Source organism: Ambystoma mexicanum, chromosome 10 (genome assembly GCF_040938575.1).
Source record: "Ambystoma mexicanum isolate Mex_15411 chromosome 10, UKY_AmexF1_1, whole genome shotgun sequence".
Lineage (NCBI taxonomy): Eukaryota > Metazoa > Chordata > Amphibia > Caudata > Ambystomatidae > Ambystoma > Ambystoma mexicanum.
Genome location: NC_090932.1, coordinates 82,165,362 through 82,190,537, shown reverse-complemented (window position 1 = coordinate 82,190,537; position 25,176 = coordinate 82,165,362). Strand labels below are relative to the sequence as shown.

General features: G+C 47.5%; 1 protein-coding gene across 2 annotated transcripts in view; it reads right to left on the bottom strand.

The window, feature by feature from the left end:
• Positions 1-484: 484 nt before the first annotated feature.
• PDE6D (phosphodiesterase 6D) overlaps positions 485-25,176 on the bottom strand; it is a 194,711-nt gene continuing 170,019 nt past the window's right edge. For both annotated transcript variants that reach the window (XM_069617551.1, XM_069617552.1), the window contains exons 4-5: positions 12,484-12,589; positions 485-2,356 (exon numbers count right to left, since the gene is read on the bottom strand). In XM_069617551.1, the coding sequence (XP_069473652.1) occupies positions 2,275-2,356; positions 12,484-12,589 (188 nt within the window). In that variant the 3' untranslated portion in view covers positions 485-2,274. The remainder of the gene's footprint in view (positions 2,357-12,483; positions 12,590-25,176) is intronic.

Genomic DNA, 25,176 nt, shown 5'->3' with positions numbered 1-25,176 from the left:
GTCCATTCACTCCATTTCCAACATTAACTCTGCATTTAGTGTTTGCCAACACATGGGTTATGTGATTAACTCACGTGCTTGGGGCAGAACAGTGCCATATCATGCTTGATGGTCTAAATTACAACAAATCCATTTAGTGTGAGTTCTATTCAAGATTGCAAATCCACATTTTAAAGGTTACAATCACAATTGAATGAGGTCTCTGAGCCAATTTGCTGGATGCAGTGAGTTCTACCAGCTCGGCCCCTATTATAAAGATTCTTTGCTTAAGTATTGCAATTCTTGATTGAAAACTATCTCGGCTGTTCTTCTGAGAAGCTTCTTTTTTTATGAAAAAGTGGATTTCGTGTCTAGCACCAATCACGTCTGCGATATACCATTCACAGCTCGATCACCCACATTCCAAATGGACCACAGAAAGGCAGCTACTTGATCAGCTCCAAGAAGGATATGAGCTAAAGCATTTCCAATCAGGTAGACAAGATTGAAATTCACAAATGTATTTTTTATTATATAAGGTAATAGCACACAGTCTAATTAGAGGCTTTTGTTTTTATAAACAATAGGGAATGTATTGTGTGCAAAAAGACATAACAAGGAAACAAAAATATATGGTGAAGATACTGAAATGTACCGAAAGAAAGAACTTTTGGGTTTGGAAACGCTTGTGTGTGAATGAGGATGAGCGTATGGGGAATGGCAAGTGAATAGTGTCATACGTGTTCACAAGCATAGCAATGGGGATGGTCTTGACTCTGAGGTCGGCTCACACATACCAAAGAATGAGAAGATGAAAGTGCCAAGTCTCTGATCATGGGAAAACTTCCTCCCCAATCTAGAAACAGGTTAGCCGGCATTTAAAGGAACACTCTGCAATACCAGTCCCTTACACCGAAGGCACAGTTGCATCCCTCCGACCTAAAATAGGGCCACAAGTGTCACCTTAACAGGTGTTCTATCTACTCTTAGCCGTGCTAAATATCCAATGTCACCAATAAATCATGTATTGTATAATATGAATAGATGAGACTTGTTGGTCCAGGTGCCCTCTTCCCTTTAGGAAAAGCACATATTTATTTTTTAGGTACGAGGGCACCTCATACTGGATTCTGGCCCATTAGGCCAGGCACCAAAGTAGACTGACATTTCTCTCCATCTATTACTGCATTTGCACCCAGCCCACCTCCAATGTTGGTCACAGATGGTGGGTCCCAAACACATTATCAAAGGCAATGTGTTGAAGCTTGGATCCTCCTCTGGGCCTGAAGCAACTTCTTTATGACTTGCTGAATTTTCTACCCCACGTTTCTACCTAATGCAGCATATAATTTGACAGTGTACCACCACACTTCTGTTCTAGATGCAGCAATTAAGGGGGGGGGGGGGGAGGGGGTTCCACACTAATTGCTCAGTAAGCACCATTATCTTTGGATGTGTCTACACATTGCGCCGCCCCCCCCACCCCCCACACCCCCCACACCACTCCTATTGCCCTGGTCATCTTTAAACATGTACATGGTCTACTTCTCACGGCCAATGGCAAGATGAGGTTAATGTACTTAAGCTGAACAATTACCCATTTGACCAAATAGGTTCACTATCGAAACCTACCTTTTCTTCAATTGCCGTTACGTTACATGAGGTATCGCAATGTTCTGGCATTAGCCATGTACGGCGAGTTTCCCCATTCTATCTAGGTGACTTGATATACACTTCCAGACCATTTAAAAAAACAACAACAACAAAAAAAAATACAATGTTGTGGTAGCGAAGTCAAAATTCCCATAGGAAGATCCCTTGCATTTCTTGAGTAGTGGATGGTTGATTCTAATGCTACCTCTTAATATTTTGTTATTGCCACATCCCCACAGTGCATGTGTTTAAAATGTGTGTGTGCGTCTGTGGTACCAGTGGGAATCGGAAGCAAAGTGCCTAGGTCCATGTAAGTAAAAAGGGTGACGCTGGAATAATTTACATAAGTCTTTGTGGGCATGCATGTGCCCATAGTTACAAAAATAAAAAGCAAACTGGGTTCTCTGGTTTTTCCTCCCTTCGCCTAGACATCGGTTGCTCTCACTTAGGTCTCCTCTTCTCAGTTGAGTTTCACTGGTGGAAGCAGAATACTCAATATTCAAGGCCAAGACTCGTCCCAGAAGGGGTCTGGTTAGCGTCTTTTGAGGGAGAGTCAAGGGTTTGTGTCTTTATAATGGAGGAAAAGCTACAGCTGCAAAAATAAAAAATAAACCAAACTGGGAGAAAAAAAAATCTTTGCCTTCAAACGTAGAAAAGTCTCACTCTGGAAGTGCTTACGAGCAGGTCGTCATCGAAGAACTTAGTTTCTATGATGACGTTACCACTAAAAGAAGAAGGAAACAAAGGAGATAAAGAGTTAGAAAACATCAAAATAGCAAACAATTTCATTTTTTTTTCAGTTCACCTGTGCAAATCGTTCCTCCAAAGGCAGAAAGGAGCAGTGGGTCCCTAATGAATGTAGGAGGGTGCGAGGAAGGATACCCTTGGAGGAAAACACAAAAGGTTACTCACAATAGTGACAACAATACTCTTAGTCCATAGTCCCCTTTCGTTCATACTCCTGGCTAGTACACAACAAAATATGGACAGCACCGAAAATCGCTGCAAAGCAGCACCCGATTGAACTTTCCAGCAAGCGCAGGTGCACTCTAGCCCCACCACTGTGCAGCATCTCTGCCGCATGCCCCGTCCAACAGTCAGTCTCAAGTCGTACTTGGAGACTTTTAGCAGGGTAGGTAGGAGGGAACATGAACGAAGGGGCATAATGGATTAGAGTACTGTTGTCCCTACGGTGAGTAACCTTTACACACTTTTATAACCATTCCCCTTCCTCCATATAGTCTTGGGAGATTATAAAACATCCTTCAAGGGCAAAAAAAGGGTGGCTGGAAGTTTAATGTCAAAAAGGATTCTTCAAAACAGCTAGCCCAAAGGGGGCATCGTTCATCAACTAAAGTCAAGAGAATAGTTCTTGCAAAAGGAACGAGGCGTGGCCCAGGTGGCTATTTTGCAGTATGCGGTCTTTTGCTTCTGATCTATTGAATCCTACAAGGGCACTGTAGCGAACTCATGGGGACAACAGTAAAGACAGACAAAAGTGATCACAGTTCAAAGGGATTTATTAAACTGTATATGTAGGAAAAATGCTTAATCTAAAATGGGAGCAAGCTACGACCATGAAATAATAATAATAAGGCAGTCCTAGTGGCGTCTTGTCAAATAAAAGGGCTTATACAAAAAAATAAAAAATAAAAAAAATTGCCAAACCTTACAACTAAATACAAAAAGAGTGTGGGATAGGGTTCACAAGAAAGAAAGATTTCACAAATGACAAGTCAGGATGTGGTAGCTGGGGGTCTGCCTTCCCCACTGTTTGAGCACGGGACAAGGCGGGACTCCGGAGCACAGAACACGCTCGAGCTTTCCCAGCACCATCTTACAGTTCCGTTATTAGGCGGTGGTTAAGTCTCTTTTCTACAAAAAGTCTCTTGCCTCCAAGGACCAGATGTGTTCAAAATAACAAAGAAAATGTCCTTTCCGTATACACGTTGGGTGATGACTTTTCACCCCTGGATCCCTCTCTTCCGGGCTCAGATCCCAAAAAAAGTCCATAGCAATACAGGACCTTCGGTGGTTAAGTTTCTTGCTTCCGAGGACCCGATAGGTTCAAAATAATGAATAAAAGTTATTTTCTGATTGCACTTGGGTGATTGTTCTTCACTCCTGGGTCTCCCTCTTCCGAGCGCAGACCCCTCTCAAATCTCAGCCTCCCTTTGTCTGGTTCACTATGGCCTGCATTCAAACAATTTTATCTTTCACATTCACATCTTGGTGGGTGATGGCTTGTCACCCTTGGACCCCCCCTCCCCCATCTTCCGGGCTCAGAACCTTCTCAAATGTTTGCCTCTCTGTCGGGTTAACAGCGGCTTTATGTATGTTCGGTGATGGCTTTTCACCCCTGGATCCTCCTCTTCCGGGCTCAGACCCTTCTTGGATATTTGCCTGTCGAGGTCACTACGGCTTTTCCCAAATCAATTTCTCTTATGGCATTCACAAATCTTAAGGTCTTTAAAAACAGTTAACTGTGGCCATCCCTCCGTCGGGTTCACTCTTCCCATTCATACAGTTCTTTCTCTTTCTCACCATGCAGGATTCATCTGCGTTAGCTTTCCAATCACATGCGGGTCAAATACTTTTGACTACAGGGGATTCTGCTATACCCCTGTATGAACACGTTGACCTCTTCCTTGCAGCTCTCCTAAGGCCTTCTGGTATTGGTAGTTTCAACAAAACAGGTAATCAACCAGAGTCTCTCGTTGAGCACCCGCGTGGTGCCGGACCCTTCTGCAGCTGGTTTTTCCGCTAAAACTTTAACAGTTATTTGAACTTCCCTTAACTTGTCTTTTGCAACTTTCGTTCAACACAGTTCGATTTCTTATCGGTTCTCCCTTCAACTCACCAGCTGTGATGAACCGCTTGGCTTTCTTTTTATCTGGAGTCAAGAACAGTACCACGATAGCAAGCGTCTCTCCTGGTCTAGATTATCAGCGTAGGAGGGCTCAGTGTTCCGTTGGCATCTGCTGCAACACACGCTGGCTATTGTTCGCAGACTTATGATTCCTTCCATTGAGGCTTGGAAAGGGCAAGGTTGTTTCTCTCCTCGCCATCCCTTCGGTTATCGCTCCCTTTTTCCTCCTCTTGAACTGCCACCCTGGGATAGCCGTCTCGTCATGCGGTCTGCCTTGCTCCTCGTGTGCTCTCGTCCTCCACCTTTTATCCCTGTGGGGAAAAGAAAGGGCTGTCAGTTGTGTGGTTCGGGTCAATTGCCTGACTTTGCCTGACCATTGTGTTGGGACATGTCAGGTAAACGGCTATGTTAGACTGTTTTTCACACTATGGGAAAGTGTTTTTGTTGAAAAAGGGGGGGGGGAGGAGAGGTTTGAGTTTCTAAATATCCTGCTGAGCTGGATGAGGAAAAGGTGTTATATGGAATTATAACCCTCGTATTAGGGGGGTTGGTAAACTCAGAAGGGTGAGATTGGTAGGGTTTGTGAAACAAACGGGAATGATCGGGATTATTATTGTGAAAAGAACAGAGGTAATTGTGGGAATGGTAGTGTTTTATTTTTATCAAAGTAGACTGGGTGTTCGGGAAAGAATAATCAGAGGGACATAGGGAGTATTCGGGTAGAAAAACAGGCAAACAAGGATTCTGAGAGAGGTGGTTTCCTACTGTAACAAGGTTTGGGCTCTTAATTGGTTTACCGGAGGTGTAGGGGTGGTTGGATTCTAGTAAGGGAGCTTCATTGGGAGGAAGAGAGAGATGTGGTACAACCTACAAAGGTCTTGGGGATCGTGCCCTCCTCTCCTCCCCCAGTATAATACTGCATCTCACAAGTACATCAGAGGAAAGTGCAAAGTGGGGTCTCTAGGAGACCAGCTTATTCTACTTGATCATGCTTAATGACCAGACAGCTTTTGCAGCTTTGCAAAGTGTCTGCCGCGCATAACCTGAAGACTACTGTTTTTAGATTATGGTCGCGTATATAGAGTTGGGAAGCTCAGGATCAGTATTTATTTTTAATTGGTCGATGTATTGTGGTGATCAACTGCATTCTATTGAAGTTGTACAATCTCGGTTTTTAAGCAAAGGAAGATCCTCCTCTACAACCAAATTCTTCCTCATGTAACTCACACAGATGCAATCGGATGACTAGGTGTGCAAAAGATGGGATGTGCAATATCTTGGTTCTTTGCAAACATGATGGAATGTAGAAGATCATGAATCTCTAGTATATGAATCTCACAGATTTAATTTGAATAGATGCACTTCCACAGGGAGGGGTTCGGTTAACACTTTGGAAAGCGGGTCAAACGCCAGCTGGCCTCTCAGCTCTGAAGAAGGCAATCAACAACTCATATGTACATGTATAGCTTCCAATGTAGGCAATTCTAAAATTTCCAAGTTGCTTTATGAAAGCTAAATGATCACCAATTATTTTCAGAGCCACCAGACATTTATCCCAATTATTGATTGCTGGAAACTGTAAAGCTTCTGCTGCTCACACTCCTTCTGTGAAACATAACTGGCTTTAGCAACAGGGCCCTTTGTGTGAAAGGGACGATTTGAAACATCATGGACAATCTTAGCTCTCAGGAATTTACATGGCAACTAATAGACCGCTTTATGTGCGACAAACAAATCAAGGTTATCCATTGTCCCACCCGGGAGCAAATGAAGGGTGTTCAGTGCCTCTGAAACCAACTCTGTGACAGTTGCTAGTGATCATCCCAGCGGCTGCTAGCAATACCCAAGTAAGCACCATTTGCAAAGTTCGGGTGCAAAATCCCAAATGCAAAAATCACCCAGAGCTTATATAAAAATTAGAAGATTTAATGTTGCAAGTGTACCCCATTGCAATTCTTCATGTTGGATTTTCATCTCCAAACTAAAGCTTCCTTTGACTATGAAGATTAAATGTTACCCTATTATTATTAGGGTATTTGAGTGCAAACCTATCTTTGGGAAGCAACAGAGCGCTTTACAATCATAGCGATACAATTTCTGCATGAAGAACAGCACAGACGCCAAGTAGAAGTTCGGATGGGTGTGGTGATCGAGGGAATGCTAGAATTAGGAATAAAATGAAGCACATTTTTATTTTACTATCCTTTCCAACAGGTAGGAACCAAATTACAGCCAAAAGGCAGATGAGGGAAGAGACAGAATAGGCCAACTAGAAAGAAAAACAAAAAGGTTGGGTAAAGCTTCCTGATTAAAAAGGACCACTGTTGTACGATTCTTTCAATTATTAATCTTTATATAAAAGTAAGAGGAGCAGTCCACATTACAGCCTTTAAAATCTACAGTTTGGGTATGTGCGCCTTTCAAAAGACACAGATGCAGTCTTTGCTGTGGTGGAATGAGCCGGACGTGTGAGGAACTGGAAATATTTCTGCACTCTCAGTAATATGAAAGGGCAACCGTAGTTGGAGTTGCCCTACTGCCAGAAGAAGATTCATCGCAAGTGACAGAAAGATGGCTGAAGACCTGAATGGGTTTCTCTTTCCAAATGAAACAAGAAAGCCCTGGAAAATTGCTTGCATCCTGTACTTATGCCCGGCATGTAGGAGGTGTAAGGCAGGCATGGTATCAAAGTAAGACAGACAAGTGACCACAGTTCAAGGGTGTTTATTGAACTTCATCAAGGGTGCGATTAACTCCCATCTAAACCTAAATCAAAGATGGGAGCAAGCTACGACCATCAAATAATAATGCAGTCCGTGGAGTCTTGTCAAATAAAGGGGCCTATACGAAAACAAACTATTGCCAATCCTTACCGCTAAGTTACAAATAGTGTGGGGTAATTTTCATGAAAAAGAAAGAAGTGTTCACAAAATGATAAGTCAGGATGCTCAGGCCGTTGGCCTCCCTTCCCCACGTTTTCAGCACAGGACAAGGCAGCCCATTCAAGCATAGCATACTGGAGCTTCGTTGGCACGAGGACACAGTTCCATTACAAACATCAGGGACTTCTACGCCCAAGTCTCTCAAGTTAACAAAAGTCTCTTACTTCAGAGGGCCTAATGAATCAAGCAAACAAAAAGTTAATTTCCAAGTATTCAAATAGGGCGATCCTCTCTTCATCCTGGATCCCCCTCAGCGGGCCCAGATCCCTTTTCCTTCCACAATTCCTGCTCAGTTGACTCACGGTTCACCCAGGATCCCCCTCAGTCAAGCTCATATCCCCATTTCACAATCAAGTCTCCCTTAGCCAGGCTCGGAACAATTACAGTTCGTATTAGCTATCGAAGACTTTCGAATGTGCACAGGGTTTGGCTTGACGCACTGCAGGACCACTTCGATGTTACAGTTCACTAATTCTCACATGCTCAGTTGGATACCAAACAGAGACCTTCCAATGAGCACCCACGTGGCGCCGGACCACTCTGTATGTGGTACCTATTCGGTTTCATAAAGTTCAATCACATACGAGTTATCGTTCCTCATACAATGGTGCCGCTTGCAACCTTGATCGTAACAGAGTTGGTTCTACCATCAGTCTCTCCGACTCAGCAGCTGTGCTGAATTCACTAGCTGCTTTATTCTCAGAGCCAAGGACAGTACCACAGCGACAATCGCTTCTCCCCGCCTTGGTTATCAATGCGGCAGGGTCCTGTGTACCTTCAACACACTGCACCATTCTTCAGATGTAATTCCTGGTCTTATGTTTCTTTTCCTCAAGGCCTCTTGAAAGTCGTGGCTCTTCTCTGAAAAGGTCAAGGGTAGTTCCTTCCTTGCAGCCCTCTCTGGTCTCGCCGCCTTTCTCCTTAGTTTAAACTACCATCTCAGAACTGCTGCTTCTTTGTGTGTTTTGCCTTGCTCAGAGCGAGCTTTCGTGCTCTGCCATTTATCCATGTGGAAAGGTGTAATGGAAGTCAGGTGTGTGTAATTATCAGTAATTGCCAGATCCTTGTGTTGGGACATGTCAGGTATGCGGCTTGGGTGTTAGTCCGTTGTCGCTCACAGTGAACTGCCCACGAGAAAGTGTTTGACCAGAAAGTGGAGATGGAGGTGGGGGGGGGGGGGGGGGGGGAGGGGGGGGTCAAGGTGTGTTATTAGGAAGAGGATACCGCGTCTCACCCTCCGTGTCCCACTTCTACTCCCCAAGGACCCCCTCGTCCAGGTGATCCTTCCGCACTGGTCCACCCCCAGGAACTGGTTCCAATAGCGATGGCCGTGTCCTGGCCTCCTGGATGACAGATCCCCCGGGGACTAGCGGGTGAGACACCTTCAGGTTTTTCACAGAGGCGTAGGCTGAAAAAGAAAAAAAGAAGGAGGGGGGGGGCAAATCTTCTGCTTCCAATTGCAATCTGACAAAACCTTAGAAGCGATGAAGGGGATACTGCAGTGAAACACTTCCATGCTTCGAAGAGTCCAGACAATTTTGTGGGAATATAATTAGCTTCTTTCTGTGCAAGTAATAGACAAGAAAGGATGTTCTGTACAAAAGACCTAACACACAATTAACCAAAGTTCAAAATGCGTATGCATAATGTAACCCCATGTAAACTGTAATGGCCATACATTTAACATGCACAACTTCGTTTCACCTTGATACCATGGACAACCAAAGCTTTCCTGTCCATGTATATACCCCCCCCCCCCCATTACAGGGTGTGTAGACCATGGAAGAAATTAGTGATTCATGGGCAGAACCTGGACAAAAACAAAATCAGGGACAGAACAGGGACTAAGGGCGTATCCTAAAATTTGTTGATTCATTCCCTTTGTGGATCATTTCCCCTTAGTGCGCCCTCGTGACATTTGGACAGGTCTTTGCAGTTTCTCTTTTTTTGTAGTTTCTTATTTTTGCATCTCACCTTCCGACAAGCGGTTTCCTCGTCTTTGGACTGTATATTTCTGTGACCACTGGACTCGAACCTACATGTGCTCTCATTTCCCTGCCATTCATCCGCTCAGGCAAAAATTGTTCCACGATTGGGAAGGGAGTGTTTCTTGCACACCTTAACCCATCTTCATCTCTACACTTTTCAGACAGACAAGACTTGGTTCTGGTTCCGCCGTTCTGCCCGAGTTTCCTGTACCTAGTTCACACTGTTATTACCAGGGACAGTTCTCTCTGGGGGAAAAGTCCTCCTTGAGGGAGCCCCATTTATTTATTTTCCCTTCCCTTCCCTTCCCTTCCGTGTTTCCAGGAGAGTGTGATGTGTTTTTGTGGATTCCACTATGGTGTTGGATTCTGCTGTGTTGAAGAATTTCCAGGTTCTTTTCTCGATTGGAGCAAGATCTTTGTGGGCGGTATGTACTTGCAATGGAGCGTGGATCACAGTCACATTCCTGAGGGAATTTAAAGAATGGAATGATCCCTGTAGACTGAAGCAGAGGTCTTAGACTGGATGTGTACATCAGTTTGGTGGAGTTAATCGTCCACAAGCTGGCACCCACTGTTCATTCCCTTTGGTGCAAAACCTGAGTGTGGGTGCAAGGGGCACATCCGGGGTAAAGCCAGGTGTGAATTGCCTGCAGACACAAAGGGAACCTTTCATGGACACCCTCCCAATCGAGCAAAACTGGAAATGCATTGCCAGGTTGGAGCAACCCAAATATAGGAAACTCACCATTTTGCTTTGTACAAAGTTCTTGAAATAAGCTGGAGAAGACCAATGAAACAGGTCCTTCCAAAGTCAAAAGGAAGAAAGGTCATGGTCCGGCCTAACGCACTATAAGTATATGTAATGTAATTTAGAAGTGGAAAAACATTGCCTGCACAGGGTGCGATGCTTAAAATAAGTGCTTTGGCCCAAGCACGAGAGGACACTTAAAAATAAAAAAGCGTAGGCTCTGAAGAGCATAGCTGCTGTGGGCCAGCCCAGTCTGTGCAGAGAAAAGGACTGGCCAGGGCGATGGGAAGCATGACTAGGGAGGTCATGTGCAGTGGGTGTGGCGTATATGCACTCACGCTCTGCATCATACACCACTCCCTACCCTTCCCATCCACACACTGGTGATGGCATCCCATAAATATGTAGGAAAGGACACAGCAAGTAGGGGTAACCAGAAATGTAACACCCTAGCAACCTCAGGAGGTAAAAAGCTAGAAAACCTCAATTTAACCAAGGGACTGTTCAATAAGATGCTCCCATGCTCAAATGAAGTTCAGTTAGTAGAGCTGGAGCAAACCTCGACAAAGCCTGAAGAGGCTGGATTAGAGAGGCTATACATCCTGGTTTTGCACAATCTTAGCAATAAAAAGAAAACAAAACTCTAGTGGTGAAGTTTAGTTCGGCTCCATTTCTGAATCAGGCAGGTGTTCAAAATGTACTTTTTTGGGCGCCTGTGGCACAGATTAGATTGGACTATCACCAAAGTTTGAGGAATTGCAGACACTGGTCTGGGTTATTGGATACCGCCAGAGGAAGCTGGATAAATTCCAGCATGCGATCAGCTAATAAAATGCTTTGCACATCATAGTGTGCGTGACAGTTATTTGGATATCTGTAACTGTAGTAAACCAGGACTTTTGCGGCATACACATATGCACGGTTACAAGATTTGTCTTTTTGGATGAAACCTGATCTGCTCAAGGATGCGCCAAGCTTGTACATGGCCACAGAGAAGTGGAATAACCCATCTGCATTACAAAAATAGTCCAGTAGAACATGAGGCAAAGGTGTGTGATCTAGTGCTTACACAGCCTCCTCTAAATCTTGATTTCATGAACAAACTCTTTGTAGATGGTCTCTCAATTTTACTGCCCTTAAGTGAGAAGGAATGGCTACTATCACGCTGGTAGTGTGAAGGGATGAGTAGAGGGACACAAGCATGTACAGCCCAGTGAATGCTTTTAAGCGGTCACCTTTTAGAGAAGGTTTTCCAACATTGCATGCAGATGCTGGTATTTCCCAAGCAATATGGAAGGAGAGCCAGTGGCATTGGCAGCATGTTCTAGACAATCGCTGCTGTATAAGGACCCAGTTGACGTAGAAGATGCCCAGGCCCAATTCCCCTCAATTAGATATTTTGTGGGAGCGATTAAGCTGTAAAACAAAAGACGTGATGGCTGGAAGGTTTAGAATTAATCTTAACCTCTGGCATTGCTCTGGGCAACCTTCCAGACCATCGTTCTTCGCCTGCGAAGCCGTACCAAGCCTGATTTGTATATTGTTTTTGGCCTTTTCTGAATGGCTTGGCAGGTGATGAAAGATGGTCTGGAGAGTTGCCAAGCGCAATGCCAGAGGTTAAGATTAATTAGAAACCTTCCAGCCATCACCTCTTGTTTTGCTTGGTCACCAAGAGTGGGATAGGTATGCACAGATGTGGGTGCCGTGCCTGCTGGGCCTAGAGACCCAGGCTACTCCTCACTGATGAAGCCCAACAATGCCGAAACATGTCCGGGGATGTTCGTGGTCTCACGCAGAAGGGGTGTGACCAAGCAGTTCGGGCTGCACTACCCCTTTTGGGGTGGAACCAAGTCCGATTTGCATATGGCGTTTCCCCTTTTTGTAATGGCTTCGCAGACGAAGAACTATAGTCTCGAGGGTTGCCCAGAGCAATGCCAGAGGTTAAGATCAATTAAAAACCTTCCAACCATCACCTCTTGATTAGCGATTAAGCCGTACCATACAAAACGAACAAACGAGAATGAAACTCTAGTAATCCAATGGGAGGCTGTTGGCTGTGACTGCAGAAGACCACTGCTCCCAATTTCAACATGAAACCCAGTGTGAATCATTACCTCTCTCGACAAAGTTCCCTCGCCGGCAAATAATCAGGCACGTCTAAAACAGATTAACCGCTGATATAAATTGTGATAACAACTTAATATCATTTGAGCGTGAACTTTAAGATCAGAAGAGTACACTGCATGATTAGAGCAGGTTTTGGACCAATTCAACAGACATGTTTTTAAACTGCTCTATACTTACGTTAAAATATTGGCTGGCATCATCTGAGATTCTGGTGCTGCTTCTATCAAGGACTGCCAGGTGTTCATGGAATTGGGGATCACAAAGCCAAACTCAAAGAACCACTCTATAAAAAGGAAAGCAAAACAGGATTGAGTAGATTAAGAACACAGCCTACAATTCTGCACAACTAGGCACCCCGAGAAGCCTCCAATCCAAGCGGTTCAACCATGGGCAGTCTGAGCAAAATGAAACTGGTTTCTTTTGCAATGTTGGGACTATACTGAAACAAAGTAAAACATGGAATGGGGTGATTATTCATATACTGGTTTAACTGTGCAACCTTGATCAACTAACAAGGGCAAACTATGAGACAACAACAGCAGCTACACCAATGGTTTACAAACCAGAAACAATCGTAGCATGCATATTTGGTATGAAAATAGTAAATAACATTAAAAAAATGAATGACAAATAAGTACAGAACTTATGTTTAAGATTACTTCTCCAACTCTAAAACTAGAAATGAATGAAACCTATGATAGGAATCACAAGACAGTTATGTGGTGACACTACGCTTCCCCCCCCATACTGTGGGGTGGCCCTACGATAACTGTCAGTCATCTTTGGTAGGCTCATTTGAAAGGTGCCCATTGAAATCACCTTTCTAAGCATTCCTTAGTAATCAATGGTGCAGAGTGGGGCGGGGAGCAGGTTAGGACACAGTCAATTATCGGGTGGACAGGTGTTGAAGCTTCATCCCTGGTCATCACCTTGATATGGTCACACGCTGAGGGGAGAGTGCTGTTGGGGGTGTGGGGGGTTGGGAGGGATGATGATATTGTCAGGTGTCTTGACCCATGTTTGAACTATTATGCTACAACATTTGTTACTGTGGGTTTAGAAAATCCAAGATGGCCGAAAAAGCCCACATTTTCACCAGAATCCAGGAAAACCGTGCAGTTTTGCGCACACCAAAATGGTCGCCTGACCTGCCACCCACCAGTGCGAGCGTGATGGGCCAGAAGCGCCATGAGTGAAACGTGGTGCCAAAGGAACAACAGCAGTGCCCGTTAGCTCAAAAAGCGCTTTGAAATCACCTTTGTTTCTCTGAGTGCAAGCTCCAAATGCCGATTTCAAACATTGCAAGATAGTTAATACAGGAGACCATCTGTTCAAAATCCGTTTTAATTGATGTCAAAAATTGCTAAACTCATGGACACAAAATTACTCTACTGCAGAATCTATAGCAATACACTGTTAGTAAATGCTATCAAGTAAAATCCCTTTCTTTGAAATGTATCAATTCAAGACAGCTCCCAAAAATGGGTGCAGTAAGGAGACCGGTATTTCAGGAGCTGAAAAAGGAACCCGAGTTAGCTGGAAACTTCAAAGCCTTGCTGATCAATGAGAATTCTTGACACCTACTCTTCCCAGAACTCCTCACAAGAAGACAGTCTGATTCAATTAAAAAGTCAAGAAGCCTCTGTCCATGGGGAGCCTAGACACCTGCTCTTACCACCAACAGTACAGGATATTGCCTTGACAAGTAAATTAGGAGGGGAGGACAGTTTCCTGCAGCCTGGACTGGGGCTCTGCTGGCAGGAAAAAGAGACAATGGATTCTTTCAGCTGAATAGAATATGCTGATTTGAGGTGTAATTGTCAACAGTTGCTCTGGCAGGAAAGCATGCGACATCTGACTCAGTCAGCTAGAGGCGGGCCAGACTGGGTTGTGGATTTCATATTGCACCAAATGTATGTTTTATTAAATCGCTTATATAATATTGTATTAAGCTGACAGAAATGTACAATTTGGAGATTCTTAATATGAAAAATGTACCTACAATTTGAAACTAAACTCCACTCTGTGTGACGCTCTAAGACCGAACCCCGCTATTGATTAACATTGCAGACACTGTGCTTACACTAGATAATTGAAAACTTACTGTAATGTGCTCAGGGAGGGGGTGTACCTCCGTGTAAATTTTGAGGAAAAACCAATGTTGCAAATGCTACTAAAAAGCGTAAAATGTTCTGAACCCAAGCTCGCAGGAACATGGGGCTTTATCAGAGACCTGTCTTAATTCATCCATCATGTGTACATGTATTTTCAACAACTTGCGTATCTGGGAAATGTGTTTTGGGTAAAATTGATTTTCTCAGTAAAAGCAAAGAGGCGTTTCTTCAATAGATTGTAAAATGGTAGCATCACTCTGACTCACAACTCTGTTCTCCAGTGAGAGCACAGAAAATCCTTGAACCTATCAGGATCTTTAGAGGGTTGGGCATAGAAAGTCAGCCTTCCCACCCACTTTCAAAAGACATAAAAAGGACCACTGAAACCCAGGTAGGGACTGCTCTTCCGTTTTCTTGCGAAGCACTTTGCCGGACGACTTCAAATCCAGACAATATCCAAAGACCAGAACTTAGAAAACCAGACTCCAGATTCCAGAACTTTGTAGCAGAGAGGCCTCAAAATCTTTTGCAAACTATTCAACAGCCGGGCGAGCTGTTGGATTCTGGCTAGAACCCTGTGCCAGAACCATCTCTGGACCCAGAAAGCAGAGCTGTATCGAGAACCGCAGTTCCAGAAGACCCAGACCAGACCGCCGTGCAGTGCCAAGTGCCAGACCCAGACCAGACCAGACAGTTGTGACTTCAGAACCACCCGCCAGGAGTCCAGTCCAAACCTGACCAGACCTTGACGGCCTATTTCAAATTTATAATGTGAGTACTCAGCCAGAACTGTGCAAAACCAATCTCTTAGTTTAAAATAATCGAATTCAAACCATTTCCACCGATTTAGAACTGCATCATAGAAATCGTGTGTTCATTCTGTGATTTCAAACCTGTGAAAGTGTCATTTGCCATTCTGAATCATTTAATTTCTGAAAATCTACCTCCACAAAATCGTCTGTATCTTTTGAACTGCGTGTGAGGAATGAGATGCAACTTTCATTTTAAAGCTAGGATCCTCAGCTTTCCAACAAGCCCTAAACCGACTTTCTAATCCTTATAGTTTTTCCGTAATCGCGCTTGACACACTCGGAAAAAGTGCAGCGAATTGAATTTGAGTCAAATTTCTCCATCTGTCAAAAATCGCTGTCTTTTGCTTGCAACTGCTGAAATCCGTTTTCAACCCGATAATCCCTCATGAATCACTGATAGTGTTGACCTGAACCAATCTTAAGTAGCTATCACCTACCCTGAATCTCCTATAGGGAATTAAAATCATTTTTAGCATATTTTCACTTCTTTGCAAATCACATTTAAAGTATTTTTGCCTGTGTTTTTAAAATCATCCCTGTTGCTCTAAGCTTGCTGGGGGGGGGGGGGGGACTGAATTGGTATTGCATTTGATTGTATTCCTGAAAATTGTGTGCTCTCCTTCCATCTCCTTAAATTGCATAGGGGGGGGGGGGGAGTGAATTGTCAAAAGATCAAAAGAAAAAGTGATCATATTATCTCTTGTGGAAACCATCTCAGTTATTTCTGTGCTGCATTCTTTTCCATTATTGCATTTCCTTGAACCCATAAAAGCATTCTCAGCTACTTTATCCTCTCTATACCAACTCCTAAGTAATTAAATGTGTGCTAGTGTAATATTACCCATTGTTGATCAACATTATCTTCATCAGTGTGCTATCAAATATTATTTATAAAAGTGTGATATATATCTTGTTTAATTTTTCAATAAATCTTTTAATTTGCAAAACAAACCTACTTCTTGGCTCAGTGAGGTCAGGGGGATTCAAAGAGAGGAGCGTTATACAAGGGTTTATCATCCAGATCTATGAACTTGTCATAAAAATATATAATTAAGGGCTTCCCTTGGGCATCCCAGACTAGGCACTGACTTAGTTGGAGTGCTGAATTGAAGTCGCTTAACAATATGCAGCAATGTATGGCATGGCAGGATATCCAGCATAGGTATCACTAACAAGCCCATGTGGGATATCCACAGATAAGGGAATACTGCTTCTTTCATAGATCTGCCTGCTATTATGAACAGACTTTAGCAGAAATACATTATTCTTTAACTGAGAAGACTAAACCTTTTGGACTAGGTTACTCAAGACTGCTTGTCCCATTTGCAAATAAGCTTACAGGATTGCTTTTTACTAAAGGCATAGGCATTCCTCCAGGCATGGACATTCTTTCCCCATGTTTCATAGCGCAAGTTGCGGCTCTTCATCCAGGGGCATTTGCTGTTATAGTGCCACTAATGCTGCCTTAGCCGTTACATTAGAGCATGCGCATCAATCTCTGCCAGAGAAGCTAAAGTCGACATTTTGCATGCCCACAGGATACAAATTACAGTCCAGAAAGGCTTTGGAATGCTGCTTTCCCACCGAGAGGCTAGGGAGGATAGCTTGGCGGCAACGTGCTCGCCTTGGAACCAAGACGACACGGAGCAACACAGGTTCGATCGCTTCTGTGCTTAGAAACCTCTGGGTATTAAGCGCATTATAAATAACCTATAATTTCATGTTACCAACTGACTTAGACACTGAATTCTTTAGCCAAGTCGATGTATAATTGTAGAGCCTTCAGAAAGAAATGCAGACATCGACACCTGAGAAGGATGGATTTGGAAAGCAAAGTAAACTACTTTTTGATTAAAGAGAAAATGTGACTATTTTTCGGCAGGAAGGAGCCACGTGTTTGTGGAATTGTGTACAGAATCTCAAGATTAGGGCCTGCAGTTCAATTACTCATCTTGCAAAGTGATGGGGACCAGAAAGATTATGCAGGTGAGGGGTTTGATGGTGCATGTGGACATAAACTCAAACAGAGCGTGTTCGATTCCCACAAAGGAGTGACCTTTTCACAGGAGAAAATGGCTTTATTAGCCAATCAAAGTAAGCCTTTAGCACGGAAGTCATTTTCCCCCCAAATTTCTGTGCACAAAATGGCAGCAATATAGGCCAACATGTCTCTACATGGATGTCCACGGCAGCTGGACAGGATGCGAAAGAGCCGGTTTTACTGCTTCTACAAAACATGCAGCGATGGATTGGTAGTCAACAGTCTTCATCAGTCTCAACGCAGCAGCTCAGTCCTCAACTCCTCTTGCTCCAGATGACTACTCACCAACTAACAACAATCCTGCTCTAGTACCTCTTCCTTTCTTTTGACCTTTACTGGCCCTGGGGGTTCCAGCGCAGCCTCTACCTCCCGTCATGTCCATGGAAGGTCAGGTAAAATGAATCCAACTGGCATCTTGGGTTTTGTGGGAGCCTTTGGTCACCACATGCAGCTGTTATTTTGCTGGGTGGAAAGATTGGAGGCAAACCATGCTTTTGTTTCCTGGGGTTTTGGGCGGCTTCCAGAGTGTTCAATTTCCCTATTGCAGATTTGGGAACCTCCACATCTCCAGCATTGGGCCTTTCGAATGCACATACTTGAATATTACTTGAATATTCCCAATTGTCAGTCTCAGAACGCCCTGGTATATTATACAAAATTCCATTGTAACACACTGCAGACAAACTCTAGAAAGCTCACTTTTGTAGACTCCCAATCTCATTTAGGTCCTTTTTGTCTACAGTCTAGACCAGTGGTCTTCAAACGGGGGAACTGGCTAAAAGGATTAAGGCGGCTGCATTTAATAGAAAATATAAGCCATAGACAATCTGCTTATATTTTAAAGCACCTGGGGCTCCCCTGGGCATTCTTTGGGGCCCCCTTTGGGAGCCAACCCAGGTTGAGGGGCTCAAACAATTTATTTGACTCAATGGGGACTGGGGCTCGGTATGTAAAAGTTTGATTACCACTGGTCTAGAACAATGAGGAAGAGAGTCTTCCATAGCTCCACACAGAGCAGCTATTTTCAGATTCTTCATCACAAATCTTATCACGTGGAACCCTCCTAGACTAATTCGATCCATTTCAAGCGTTTGATTTTTGGCACTTTTGAGTAAAAAAAAAAAAATCAGTTCAACACTATTTGCTATACAGCTTTGCTTTCTATCCAGCTGCACCCTGGACTGTGAAAATGTCATGTCACTTAAGGTTCCAGGATGAAAGCAGTCAGGCCTTTTGATCTCCATACTAAACTCTCTGTTTACGGCAATATTCACCTCACTTCTGATACCAATGTTCAACTGCAGTCGCATGCTTGCGAACCTCCACTTCAGGCTCCAGAGTGCAATGGATTTTCTCTTAGGATCCTAATGCTCAGCTGTACTGTTGAATCACTGGGGGCCTTCCTGCAGCCCGGGATGCAACAATGTGCTGCTTTTTTTGGGCACAAACCTCAAAGGCTGATGGTGTTCGTTTTGGAAAACCTTACTACAGTTACCAGAACGCAGGGCCTTTTCCCTTCTGCCCAACACTCAACGGTGCTTCTCTGGCAACTGTTCTCACTTGCTTTTCTGATTTGTTATTCGAAGTGCGGTTTTGCTCAGTAGTCGGGGCCCTCCATTTGTATTCATCTGGGCTATTAGGTGTTGTTTGCACAACCTATAAGCCGAAACTATTGCATTAGAGTACAGATAGTGAGGAATGACATGGAACAAGTTACTTACCTGTAACTGTTGTTCTCCAGCATTGATTCACATGCTCATGAATATTCCCCGTCGTCAGGCTGGGAATCCTCGGTAAAGAAAAATCAGTATCAGTTTCGTTTCTGAACTGTCTTTCGTAGTAGTAACCAATCACTGATCTCTGCGTCATACTGACCACAGCCAATGACTGCCATCGCCCTAAGCCCCGCCTCTGGCAGCCATCTTCAGATTTGGTAGCACGTGAAGTGGCAGTATGACCAAGTGAAGAGCCGCAGAGGGGTAGGCGGGAGGGTTCGCATGTGAATCCATGCCAGACCCATGCTGGAGAACAACAGTTACAGGTAAGTAACTTGTTCCTTTCTCCAGCATGGGGTCTGGCATGGATTCACATGCTCATGAATATAAGAATACATAGCAGTACACACATGCACAACCACGGGAGGTGGCAAAAAGGCTCAACATTAAGCAATACAACAACTCAACATTAAGCATCTCTTACCTCCTCACCAGGCTCACCTTAAGCGAACAGGTTGCGCAGCACTGCTTGGCCGACCCTGGACTGCGCCCTGGAATCCCGATCTACGCAGTAGAATCTCGTGAAGGTGTGCGTCGACCTCCACGTAGCAGCCCTGCAGATGTCCAGCAGGGGCACACCAGATAGGAACGCCGTAGTAGCAGCGATCGCTCTGGTCGAATGGGCTCTCGGACGGCCTGGTAGCGGTCGGTTAGCCAACCGGTGGCAGTGCATGATGCAACCGGAGAGCCATCTGGAAATAGAAGACTTCGAGAGAGCCTTCCCTTGATTCACAGGTCCAAAGTTCAAACGGCTGTGATGTCCTCCGAAAACTCTTCGTGCGGCCCACGTAGAACTTCAGCGCTCTAGCCACATCCAGCGAGTGCAAAGTCCTCTCGGCCGGCGACGAAGGAGACGGGAAGAAAACAGGTAACACCAGGGGCTCGTTAAGATGGAAGTCCGACGGCACCATGGGCATAAAGGAGGGGTGCGTCCTAAGCACCACCCTCGAGGCATGGAAAGTCAAGTACGGTGCTTTGCAGGATAGGGCCTGGATCTCTCCCACTCGTCGTGCGGAGGTAATGGCCACCAGGAATGCAGTCTTCCACGACACAAACTTCATCGGTGCGGAGTGCATCGGCTCGAATGGGGGCCCCATGAGCCTGGTCAGCACCACGTTAAGTTCCCACGCCGGGGCCGGGGCCTTCACCGGCGGGAACGACCGGAACAGTCCTTTCATAAACTCTTTTACCAGTCGGGACCACAGGGACGTCCGTCCTGTGGTTCTGGTATATCTGGAGATCGCCGCCAGATGAATCTTAATGGAGGCATGGGCTAGCCCAGCCTTTGCCAGCGATAGCAGGTACGGCAGCACTTGAGGGGCCGAAATCCGTAGGGGGTTGATCTTCTGTGAGATAGAGAACCTCTTCCACTTGTGACCGTAGCATTTGAGAGTCGAGGACGCCCTGGCCTTTGCAAGAACCTCTCTGCAGTCGGCCGGTATATCGTACCCTCCAAACTCTAGCGCTGCAGGAGCCAAGCCTGCAGGTTCAGCGACGCCGGGTCGTGGTGGAAGATGGCGCCACCTTCTCTGGAGAGAAGATCCGCGTCCGCGGACAGCTTGATGGATGGGGACGTTGACAAATCCAGAAGGTCCGGGAACCAGATCTGCCTCAGCCACGCCGGTGCGACGAGGATCATCCTGCACCGGGACCTCTTGAGCTGGTTGATGAGTCGAAGCAGCAACGGCAACGGAGGGAACGCATACAGATATAGGCCGTCCCAGGGGAACGAGAACGCATCGCCCATGCTTCTCGGCTGGGGAAACCTGCTGGCGAACCTCTGGCACTTCGAGTTCGTCGCTGTTGCGAACAGGTCGATTTGGGGTTTGCCCCATCGTCGGAAGAGTTGATCCACCTGATCCTGGCGCAGCTCCCACTCGTGACACGCGCGCAGCTCCCTGCTGAGCGAGTCGGCGATGGTGTTTCTTTCTCCTGCCAGGTGGAAGGGAACCAGGAACATCCCCTGGGCGACCGCCCAGTGCCACAGATCCTGCGCTTCCCTGGATAGGGCTGGGGAATCTGGTACCTCCCTGCTTCCGTATGTAAAGCATTGTCGTGGTGTTGTCCGTGAAGATCCGCACCACCTTGCCCTTGAGCGACGGGAGGAACGATTTGAGAGCCCAGAACACGGCTCGGAGTTCCAGGATGTTGATGTGCAGGAGCTTCTCCTCCGGGAGCCAGAGGCCTCTTGCGTGGAGATCTCCGGTGTGGGCGCCCCAACCTTCCAGGGAAGCGTCCGTCGTCAGTCTCCTGGTACGCCGGCATCTGAAAGTCCTTGCCCGCCGTGAGGTGCGCTCGAACGCCCCACCACTGAATCGCCCGCCGGAACACCTCGTTGAGGGGAACCCTGTCTTCGAAGGTGCCCGTCGCCTGCATCCAACGGGCGTCGAGAAATTCTTGAAGAGGGCGCATCCGTAGTCTGCAGAGGCGCACCAGGTAGATGCAAGAGGACATCATCCCCAGGAGGGACTTGATGGACCTCACCCTGCCCAAGTCCGTGGCTAGCAGGCGCTGCACTTTGCCCAGAATGGTCTTCGTCCGTTCTTCCGACGGTGCCGCAAGGCACCTCACTGTATCGAGCTTCACTCCCAGAAACAGGGCCACCTGCGACGGCACCAGGTGGGACTTTGGGTAATTTATGGCGAATCCCAGGGCTGTGAGTAGCTGGACTGTCCTCGCAGTGTGTTCGACGGCGAGTTCCCTCGTCCGTGAGCGGATGAGCCAGTCGTCCAGGTGGGGGTAGATGTGAATCCCCTGCAGGCGCAGCCGCGCCGCCACAGGTGCAAGGCACTTGGTAAAGACCCTGGGGGCTGACTTCAATCCGAACGGCAGTGCTCTGAATTGGTAGTGGCGTCCCTGGACGACGAACCTGAGGAACTTTCGGTGACTTCTGAGGATGGGAACGCGGAAGTATGCATCCTCCAGGTCCAGCGACGATAGAAAGTCGCCTTCCTCCAGCTGTCCCAGCACGTGCTGGAGGGTGACCATCCTGAACTTTTGTGACCTGATGTATTTGTTCAAACGACGAAGGTCCAGGATGGGATGCCAGCCGCCCGTCTTCTTCCTGACGAGGAAGTACCTTGAGTACACCCCGGAGCCTCTTCGGGACGAGCTCGATGGCGCCTTTCCTGAGCATCGCCCGTACTTCCAACAGCAGTTGCGGGACGTGATTTTCTTTCCTGGCCACAGGTGGAACGTGAGGGCACTTCTTCAGGAATTCGATAGTGTCCCCTCCTGCCAGGGTATCCAACACCCAACGGTCAGTGGAGATGGACTTCCACACGCCGACAAACTTAGTCAGCCGGTCTCCCACCGGGGTGCTTCAGTGGGGGCCCGAGGCCACGGCCGGTTCAGTCCTGCTTGGAGGTGGTGGCCTTGCCGCCCTGGCCACCTTGCCGACGGCGGCGAGGCGCTCCCTGCTTGCCGCGACCCCTGTAGGCCTCCTGAGACGAGGAGCGTGCAGCCTGGCGGTAGGACGAGCCACCGCTGGATCCCTTGGAGGCCCCCTGTCTGCCTCCGTAGCTCCGAAAGAGCCGTCATTGCTGAAGGGCTCCTAAGGCGCGGGCCGTCTCTGTGTCCGTCTTTATGGCTTGGAGGGATTTGTCCACCGTCTTCCTGAACAAGTTGCTGCCGTCGAACGGCATGTCCAACACCCTGGTCTGGACGTCCTGACGGAAGTCGGTCGCCCGGAGCCAACCCCGTCGTCGTAGGCAAACTCCGTAGCCCAGTAGGCGGAACCGGGTATCGGCAATATCGGTTGCCACCGTTACGGCGTGGTCAGACGCCACCTCGCCTTCTTGAAGTATTTCCAGGGCCTCGGACCTCTTGTCGTCCGGTAGGTAGTCCAATATGGGGGCCAGCTTAAACCAGAGCTCCCTGTCGTAACGGGCCACGATCGCCAGGGCGTTGGCCGCTTTGATCGTCGTCGCCGCCGACGAAATGACCCGTCGCCCGATGGCGTCCAACTTCTTTCCCTCGCCGTCCGGAGGGGAATTCGACGTTGAGGCTCCTGACCCCGCCGCTTTCTTCTTCGCCGCCGAGACGACCGAGTCTGGCGTTGGCTGGGCCCTGAGGCACAGGGGAGCGGTCTCGGGGACCCGGTACTTCTTCTCGTACCGGTCCCGTTTGGCTGGTGCCGTGGAGGGGTTCTTGAGTACCGACAGGCCCTCCTCCCAGATGTCATCGATTAGAGGCACCGCGATGACAGTCTTCCTCTTGGCCTCCCGGCGCTGATAGAGGAAACCTTCCTTCTTCTGCTCCTCCAGGCAGAGCTGGAACAATTCGGACGCCCTGGCGATCATGGCGTGGAATGAGCCAATCTCGTCGGGCGGAGAGGCCCATGCGACGGGAGACCCGTTCCGTCGTCGCCCTCAGAACCCCTCGTCGACCCCACCGCACTGTCATCTCCCGACACGTGGGAGGATGAGGAGGGAACTGCAGGCCTTACGGGGGCGAGCGGAGGAGAGGGTTGGGTCCTCCGTCGTTTGTTCTGAGGACTTCCCGACGGGCCAGGTTGCGGGTCCTCTGGCCTGGGCCGTGGTAATCTCGTCCTTATCTCGGAGCAGAAGGACTGGATCGCAAACAAAATGGCCGCCGAGCTATCCTGAGGCCTAGGTTCCGGCTGCGCCGGAAGGGAAGGCTGCTCTTCCTCGCCATCGTCGTCTTCCTCGGTTATCTCCCGAGGATCTTCCTTGCGGGATCGAACCTTCTCGAATTGGACTTCGAGATTCCTCAGTCAGTTCCCCCTCCGAGGCTGACTCCGAGCTCGAGGAGGCTATCGTGCCCCCCCCCCTTTTTCCATCACGGGGGCCATGACGATGGGCTGAAAAGAGGATTCCCTCCTTGGCGGCAGGGAAACTCTAGTCCCGGAGGCAGCCTCCGCTGGCGGGGTCTCTGCCGGCTTGGCCAGAGTCGCATCGATCACCTCGATAGAGGCCTTTGCCTGCTGGGTAGGGGCCTTCACCACCTTAGGTGCGTCCTGGGCCTTCTCCTTAGGGGGAGGGGCGACGCCTCGCTCCCCCGAGATCAGACAGGGCTTCTCCCGAAGCTTACCAGGGGTCTCGGACTTCCTCTTCCCCGAACCGGAGCGCTGGCTCGTGGTTGACGGTGCCGGGGAAGGTGCGCCCTGCCTGGCGACCGAAGAGCCCGACCTTTCAGCGCTCCCGAAGCCAGCGGACTAGCGGCGCTTGGCCTGGTGTTGGGCCCCCATAGGACTTAGAAGCCCGCTCGGACCCTTTCTTCTCACCCGTTGAGCCCTTCTCCAACCAGCTGGTGAGACGGGATTGACGGTCCCTCATGGTCAGCTCCGACAAGTTCTTGCAGAACTGGCAGTCCTTCTCTACATGAGTCTTGTCCCCATGAAGACAGTAGAGGCATCGCGAATGTTCATCCTCCTTAAACACATTCTGCAGCCCGCATCCAGGGCAGCTGTAAAACAGCTTGGGTCCGGGTGACGAACTCGCGTCCTGGGCCATCTCGAAGTAGGCCGCAAATCTTCTGGAATCCTCCAAGAGGTTGATTCGATGAAATCTTCACCCTTGAGGGGCGTAGGAAAATCCCGCAACGGGTACCCGTTAACGGAAGTAGAAACGGTGGAGCTTGAGGCTCGATTAACCGAAAGAATGTGAAAATTCACCTGAAAAAGCGCGAAACACGCAGCAAAAGCTCGAGAGCTAAGCACGAGGACTCCCAACACTTGAACGTGCGGTAAATATCTGAAGATGGCTGCCAGAGGCGGGGCTTAGGGAGGTGGCAGTCATTGGCTGTGGTCAGTATGACGCAGAGATCAGTGATTGGTTACTACTACGAAAGACAGATCAGAAACTAAACTGATACTGATTTTTCTTTACCAAGGATTCCCAGCCTGACGACGGGGAATATTCATGAGCATGTGAATCCATGCCAGACCCCATGCTGGAGAAGAGGAAGGACACACAATTTTAAGTATTGCTTGGTTATGTGCCCACTGTGAGGAACCTTAAGGTGTCTCCCTGGCTAGTCCATGGGGATATGTCATCCAGGTGGCCAGGACACAGCCATCGGTATTGGATCCAGGTCCTGGGGGTGGATCAGTGAGGTAGAATCACCTGGAGGGGGGTCCTCGGAGAGTGGGACACCAACGGGTGAGA